At 42.4% G+C, this 7747-nt stretch overlaps 1 protein-coding gene across 2 annotated transcripts in view; it reads right to left on the bottom strand.

Annotated features, from left to right (window-relative positions):
- Positions 1-278: 278 nt before the first annotated feature.
- DBF4B (DBF4 zinc finger B) overlaps positions 279-7747 on the bottom strand; it is a 67873-nt gene continuing 60404 nt past the window's right edge. For both annotated transcript variants that reach the window (XM_056548334.1, XM_056548333.1), the window contains exon 13: positions 279-3284. In XM_056548334.1, the coding sequence (XP_056404309.1) occupies positions 1760-3284 (1525 nt within the window). In that variant the 3' untranslated portion in view covers positions 279-1759. The remainder of the gene's footprint in view (positions 3285-7747) is intronic.

Genomic DNA, 7747 nt, shown 5'->3' with positions numbered 1-7747 from the left:
AGTCCACAAGATTGCATACAACCTAATGTATTTCTTTGGCCTGCAGCTGCCACTTGATTAACCTTAGAGACTTAATTCCAATTTTGAGTCAAAGTACTGCCTATACCAGTGGTCTTCAACCTGCGGACCTTGAGATGTTGCGAGACATGCTGGGAATTGTAGTTTAACAACATCTGGGAGGTCCACAGGTTGAAGACTACTGGCCTACACTGTTTCTACTGCTGGTAAAGAACAATCTTTAAAAAAGCAGTAAAGAAAAACAAACATGTTTTTATTTTTATAAAAATAAAAAAAATCTTTAACAACTTCACATTAGAGGTAGGATTATACCATTTACATACATATAACAGGAACATACAAGAAAGTAGAAAATACTGCCATCCAGGGAACAAAAAATACTCAAATATTAAAAAGCTGTGTACCGTTCACACATGTAAACAAACCTTCTGACAATGTATTTCCAATGGCCCTGTCTAATTATCAGTAGCCTAAAGATCACGCCTCATGTAAGTCATACGTGTAGTGTGTGAATGAACGTCTACTATGGACAATAAATTATAAAGCTCCTGAAATAGTCTATCTGCCCCCTGTAGTAACCCATCTACCCCTAATTTATAGTGAACAAAATGGAGCTCCTGGTTTTTATAAATTTGCTCCTACAATATTTGGGTTGGCTTCAAATGTATAAATTGTAGATTGTTGTTATATGTATGGTTCTATAGAACTGAGCAAAGTCAGGCCAAAGTGCCAAGCAGAACCGGGACATCTTCTGTGTGTATTGGGGGGGGGGGGGGTTTAGACAGTCTGTTGGGGGGAAGCAAGATCAGGCATAAACTTCTAACACCTAAACTTTTTGTTAAAGTCTGATAGCATCTTTTCCCCTCCATTAAAAACACATTGCTTTCCAAGGAGGAATAACTGTTGGCCGAACAAGTATAGAAAGAGTCTTTGTGGTCAACCAAGTCTTCCAAAATAAAGTCTCTTTCCTCATAAGTCTGAAAAACAAATGCTCCAGGCCACTGAAAATGATATCTAAGCACGAGGGGCAGTCATGGGTCTCCTAACACTTAAAGGTAAATTCACACATGGCATATTTTTTAGTCTAAAAACCTAATTCTCTTTATCTGAGTGGGGTTGTTTTTGCATATTGATTTCTATAAGCCACATTCAGAGGAATAGGACACTCTAGAACACTCAATCTGATGCCTTTGAATATAGCTTAATACTTAGCCACCCTCATCTGATTTAAAATGAATTAAGGCAACCTGCCTAACCTAATAAAAAGCCTCTTGACTATATTAAAAGGGACACTTTACCTAGAGATCAATAGTATCTTGCCACATATATGAAAACATTTATCAGGACCTGTTATAGTATGCGCCAGCAAGGCAGCTACCTTGGGTTTTATATCTGAACATTTATCAGATCCAGATCCAGGCTTTGTAGGTATAAGATTTGCCTCAAGAGTCTCAGTTCTTGGCAGGATCAGAAGGTTTGGCATTAAACTCCAGCTAGAACTTCTCTATGCCATTAAGAGTCATTAAGCTGCTCTTAATAGCTGTGGGCAGAAGCCGAGGGCTCACTAGCTCATCTCTCCCGGAAGGAGCAAGGGGGGGGGGGGGATTTACCAATACATAGAGATCTAGTGTAATGGACAAATAAATATACAGGAAAATGAACAATGCAGAAATGATAAACAGGTAGCTGTCAGCAATCCAGAGGATGATTATCAGTTATTAGCTTGTTTTCCAGGGCCCCTTCAAGAAGCCACCCCACTAAGATAAAGGTCATACGTTGTATGTGACAGGGTTACAGTCTGTGTAGTGCTGGTAGACCCCAAAGTTTGCTCATGAGCCAACACAGAGCAGAGCCGTTTCCCATACCAGCTCTCATCCAGACTGACCTGGGCAGTTGTTAGCTCTCCAAAATGGGAAGTATGAGAGGTATTATTGTAGTGCTGAGACACAAGTTGGGAATCCCAGTCAGATTCTGAAGAGGCTTCATACTGTGCCAGCTGGGGGTTAAAGCAGAGTGTTGGAGGAGCACCTTCACCCTCAGCTGCTTTATTACGGCTATCTCTATCTATCCTGTCACTAAACAAAGGGATTGCTGGCTGGTTCATAGAACTGGGAAGCTGGTGAAACACCCACATAGGTACAGGCGGACAATGTAATGGCTGTCTTTTTGCTGGAGGGTGACATGGAGACAAGCAGTGCTTTCGTTTACCTCCACAACAGTCTGTATTAGGCACTACTGACTCTGTGTCTAGTGCATCAACCAACTCACCCAAAGGTGCTGTACTTGGTGTGACAGAGACATGACCATCTGCAGCTGGATGCCAAGTTGCCAGCATTGATTGGTCTTGGGATAAATTGTTACTTTGTTCTTTGTGTAATTTACATGGAGAATTTGCAAACAGATTATTTTGCGTGGAAACCAGCAGCACATGTTGGTGGTGATTAACTGCAGACTCCTCTTCTGGCACCTCTGCTCCTGCAGTACCCAGAGGATGCAATGTGTATTTACTTTCAGTAACCGGCTTTGGAGAGGGTTCAGCATATACTCCAGCATTTGGCGTAACCTGGGGCTCATGAGCAAGTGATTCTTTTGATTGGTGGAGATCAGCATTTTCGCCTTGTGGTTCTATATGTGCAGTGGTAATAAGATCTCCGTGTACTGGTCCATTAGATGATCCACTAAAGCCCTCCTGTGCCAATGAATGAAGGGGATCTCCTAGGGCACTGAGGAATATTGGTGGCTGTATGGCTGCGTGCTCCATGGAGAGCTCTGGATGTTGATCAAGGACATGAACTGGGGGTATAACAAGTGACTGGACAGTGTAAACTGAGGTCAGCCCCGTGTCCTCTGTGTACCAGGAGACCTCAGTAACAAGACCCACATGGGAAGCCTCCTCACAGGTATCTTCTAAGGGTAGATCACACTGCACCAAAGCATTTACAGTACTCACAGAACATTGGGGTTCTTGGTCTTCTACAAGTAGATTCTCGGGTAAACATTCAGTGTCTTCTACTACCGTATCCTTCAACATATTTTCCACTAGAGCCACATTGTTTTTCTCCATGGGACATATTGCATCTTCAGTTACATGTTGGCTCTCTAGGATGTGCTCTACTGTAGGAAGTTCTACATTGTGGTCCACAAATTGTTCTTCAAATTCACCTTGTCTGTTACCCATCTCCAAGCATCCCTCTTCTTTTAGTAAAAGTCCCCGGAAACTTTGCAGTGGGGCGTCACTTTTACTTTGCTCTTCATGGGGTTTAAACCTGTAAAATATAAAAAAAAAAAAACTATTAAAGTTTTTATGTTTAACCCCTTAAGGACCACAGGTTTTTCCATTTTTGCACTTTCATTTTTTCCTCCTCACCTTTTAAAAATCATAACCACTTCAATTTTGCACCTAAAAATCCATATGATGGCTTATTTTTTGCGCCACCAATTCTACTTTGCAGAGACATCAGTCATTTTAGCCAAAAATCTACGGCGAAACGGGAAAAAATAATTGTGCAACAAAATTGAAGAAAAAAATGGCATTTTGTAACTTTTGGGGGCTTCCGTTTCTACGTAGTACATTTTTCGGTAAAAATGACACCTTCTCTTCATTCTGTAGGTCCATACGGTTAAAATGATACCCTACTTATATAGGTTTGATTTTGTCGCACTTCTGGAAAAAATCATAACTACATGCAGAAAAATGTATACCTTTAAAATTGTCATCTTCTGACCCCTATAACTATTTTTCTGCGTATGGGGCGGTACGAGGGCTAATCTTTTGCGACGTGATCTGAAGTTTTTATCGGTACCATTTTTGTATTGATTGCACTTTTTGATCGCTTTTTATTCATTTTTTCATGATATAAAAAGTGACCAAAAATACGCTATTTTGGCCTTTGGAATTTTTTTTGCACGTACGCCATTAACCGTGCGGTTTAATTAATGATATATTTTTATAGTTTGGACATTTACGCACACGGTGATACCACGTGTTTATTTTTATTATATTTATATGGAATTTGGGAAAAGGGGGGCGATTTAAACTTAATTTTATTTATATAGCGCCTACAGACTCCGGAGCGCTTACAATTAGGGGGTACAAAGACAAGTATCAGACATAATATTACACAATAACTATTCAAACAAGAGGTGTGGGGATATGCTGAGGATATGTTGGGGATATGCTGAGGATATGTTGGGGATATGCTGGGGATATGTTGGGGATATGCTGGGGATATGCTGGGGATATGTTGGGGATATGTTGGGGATATGTTGGGGATATGTTGGGGATATGTTGGGGATATGTTGGGGATATGTTGGGGATATGTTGGGGATATGTTGAGGCCTATTAGAGACTGTTATAGGCCTGTCTGAAGAGATGTGTTTTTAGGCCACATTTGAAACTATGGATGTTGTTGTTGAGTCTGAGGGATAGCATTCCAGAGAACCGGTGCAGCACGAGTGAAGTCTTGGAGACGGGAGTGAGAAGTTCGGATTATAGAAGATGTTAGTGTGAGATCATTAGCAGATCGGAGAGAACGGGTAGGATGGTAGACGGAGATGAGAGAGGAGATGTAGGGAGGTGCAGCACTGTGGAGGGCTTTGTGTGGGAGACTGAGGATTTTGTACTGTATTCTGGACTGAATTGGTAACCAGTGTAGTGACTGGCACAGGGAGGAGGCGTCGGTGTAGCGGCTGGAGAGGAAGATGAGTCTGGCTGCGGCATTAAGGATGGACTTGAGAGGAGGGAGTTTGGAGAAAGGAAGGCCTATTAGTAAAGAGTTACAGTAGTAGAGGCGGGAGTGAATCAAAGCAATAGAGTTTTAGCAGTTTCAGTAGTGAGAAACGGGCGGATTCTGGAAATGTTTTTGAGATGCAGGTGACAAGAACGTGAAAGAGACTGAATATGGGGAGTGAAAGACAGATCAGAGTCAAGTATAACTCCAAGACAGCGAGCCTGCTGCCCGGGAGTTATGGTAGTACCACATACCGAGATGGAAATGTCAGGGTTAGGTACAGTATCAGTTGATGGAAGGGGTTAATGTTGATAAGGAAGGGGTTAATGTGTGTGTGTTGAAAAAAAAAAAAAAGGTTAAAAAAAGTTTACACTTTTAGTCCCCTTAGGGGACTTTTAGGAGGAATCATTAGATTCCTCATACAGATCACTATGGTTGTATAGAACCATAGTGATCAGTGTGCTCTGCGCTCGAATGATAAAGCCTGGCCCTGCCAGGCTGTATCATTCAGAGAGCCGGAGCCACCGTGGAAGGAGAGGTAAGCCCTCAGGCTACCTCAGCAGTGGATCGCCCCCCCGGGGGGGGGGGGGTGATCCACCCCACTGGACCACCAGGGACTGAATACAGGCACCTTTAGACGCCGCTGTCAACTTTGACAGCGGCGATCTAAAGGGTTAATAGCCGCTCGCGGCGATCGCCGCATGTCGGCTATTAACATCGGCCCCCAGCTGCAGGAATCAGCTGGGGGCAGGGCGGTATGACGCGGGCTCGAGTTAGGAGCCCGCATCATACCCGGTTAAGGGCCATTGGACGTGTATACACGTCCATGGTTCTTAATTAGTGGATAAAATGTAATACTTTAACCTCTTAATAGAATTTTTTTGTTCACAATAGAAGTCTCTCAGACTACTCATCGGTGTACCACCATTCAAGAACAAGCTTTTCCAGCACTGAACTGGGCCAGTTTGTAAAGGACCCAACAAGAAGTGATGCTTTGTTGTATCTGGTCATTTCTAACAATGCAACACTGGTTAGGAATTTAACTGCATGAAAACTAGGGATGTCCCGATAACGGTTTCGATACTTGACATTTGCACAAGTACATGTACTCGGGCAGATGTCCCAACACCCAGTTACCAGCCGACAGGATCACCAGAGCAGAGGATGAAAGATGCAGGAGGTAAATCCCAGCGGTTTAGCGCTCTAATTCTTGCTGTAATAAAAGCAGCAAGAATTCACAATGAAGGCAGGTGGCCAAAGCAAGCAAAAGAAGGCAACGCTACTGAATGGGTACTTTAGTTCTGTATATATCAAGAGGGAGGAGCCAGTGCTGGTAACATGTAATGCACTGCACTGGCTTAATGTAGATATGGTCCAAGGTAAATTAACCCCTTAAGGACATAGCATTTTTCTGTTTTTTGGACTTTTGTTCTTTCCTTCTTCCCTTTTAAAAATCATAACCCCTTCAATTTTGCACCTAAAAATCCATATGAGGGCTTTTTTTTGCACCACCAATTCTACTTTGTAATAACCCAAAAATCTACGGCGAAAAAAAAAAAAAAAAAAAAAATTTTTTTAAAAATGTAATCATTGTACGACAAAATTGAAGAAAAAAAAAATACCATTTTGTAACTTGTGTGCTTCAGTTTCTACGCAGTAAATTTTTCGGTAAAAAGGACACCTTATCTTTATTCTGTAGGTTCATGCAATTAAAATGATACCCTACTTATATAGGTTTGATTTTGTCGGACTTCTGGAAAAAAATCATAACTACATGCACGAAAATTAATACATTTAAAATTGTCATCTTCTGACCCCTATAACTTATTTTTCCGCATAGGGGGCAGTATGAGTGCTAATTTTTTGCACCATGATGTGAAGTTTTTTTCAGTACCCTTTTTGTTTTGATAGGACTTTTTGATTGCTTTTTATAAATTTTTTAATGGTATAAAAAGTGACCAAAAATATGCTATCTTGGACTTAGGATTTTTTTTTGCTCGTACGCCATTGAACGTGCGGTTTAATTAGGGATATATTTTTATAGTTCGGACATTTACGCACGCGGCAATACCACATGTTTATTTTTATTTACAGTTTTTTATGGGAAAAGGGGTGCGATTCAAACTTTTATTAGGGGAGGGGTTAAATCCTCTTTATTAACTTTTTTGTTTTGCAATGTTATAGCCCCCATAGGGGACTAAAACATGCATTACACTGACCTCTTACACTGTTCAATGCTATGCCATTGCATAGCATTGACCAGTGGTATCGCTGCTTGACTGCTCCTGCCTGGATCTCAGGCGCAGAGCAGTCGTTCGTCGATCAGATGCGTAAGAGGCAGGTAAGGGACCCTCCTCATGCGTCCTAGCTGATCGGGACACCGCTCTTTCCTTGCTGTGGTCCTGATCAGCCGAACTGAGCTGCCGGGAAGCTTTCACTTTCACTAATTGTGTGTTCACACGCTATTACTAGCAGTAGGTTTCCCGCTGCGGGAATCCTGATCGATTTAAATGGGTCCACAGAGTCTGCAATAGTGTCAGATTTGCAGACTGTCCGCGGACCCATTCAAATGAATGGTAGCGTAATTCGCAGCAGGTTTCCCCCTAAAGAGGTAATGCCGGTGTAATGAAGAATTCTGTTTCTTGAAGAGAACTGTGTCCTGAACAGCTGATAGAAATGTCAGCACAGGCACTGTGATTGGCTGAGGTGCACACACCTGCCCCATACTACTCCACTCATGTACTCTGCTTTTCCCCAGGCTTTTCCCTTGCTGCCCGGATACAGTTCTCTACAACCACTCCACTCACGTACTCTGCTTTGCCCTTTTCCCGATCTCTGTGCTCGCTCTGGCAGCTGTCAGAGCAGACAGATCAGGGGAACAATTCTCTACAGCCTCCCTCTCCCTGCTTCCCCTTCAGACAACCAGCGCAGAATATGTCCTTTATCATGTTCCCAAGCTTGCTTCCCCCATCTCTGTGCTCGCTCTGGCCGAGAGAGAT

The sequence above is a fragment of the Hyla sarda genome, chromosome 12, assembly GCF_029499605.1.
Source record: "Hyla sarda isolate aHylSar1 chromosome 12, aHylSar1.hap1, whole genome shotgun sequence".
NCBI lineage: Eukaryota > Metazoa > Chordata > Amphibia > Anura > Hylidae > Hyla > Hyla sarda.
This window is presented reverse-complemented; position numbering and strand designations above follow the sequence as displayed.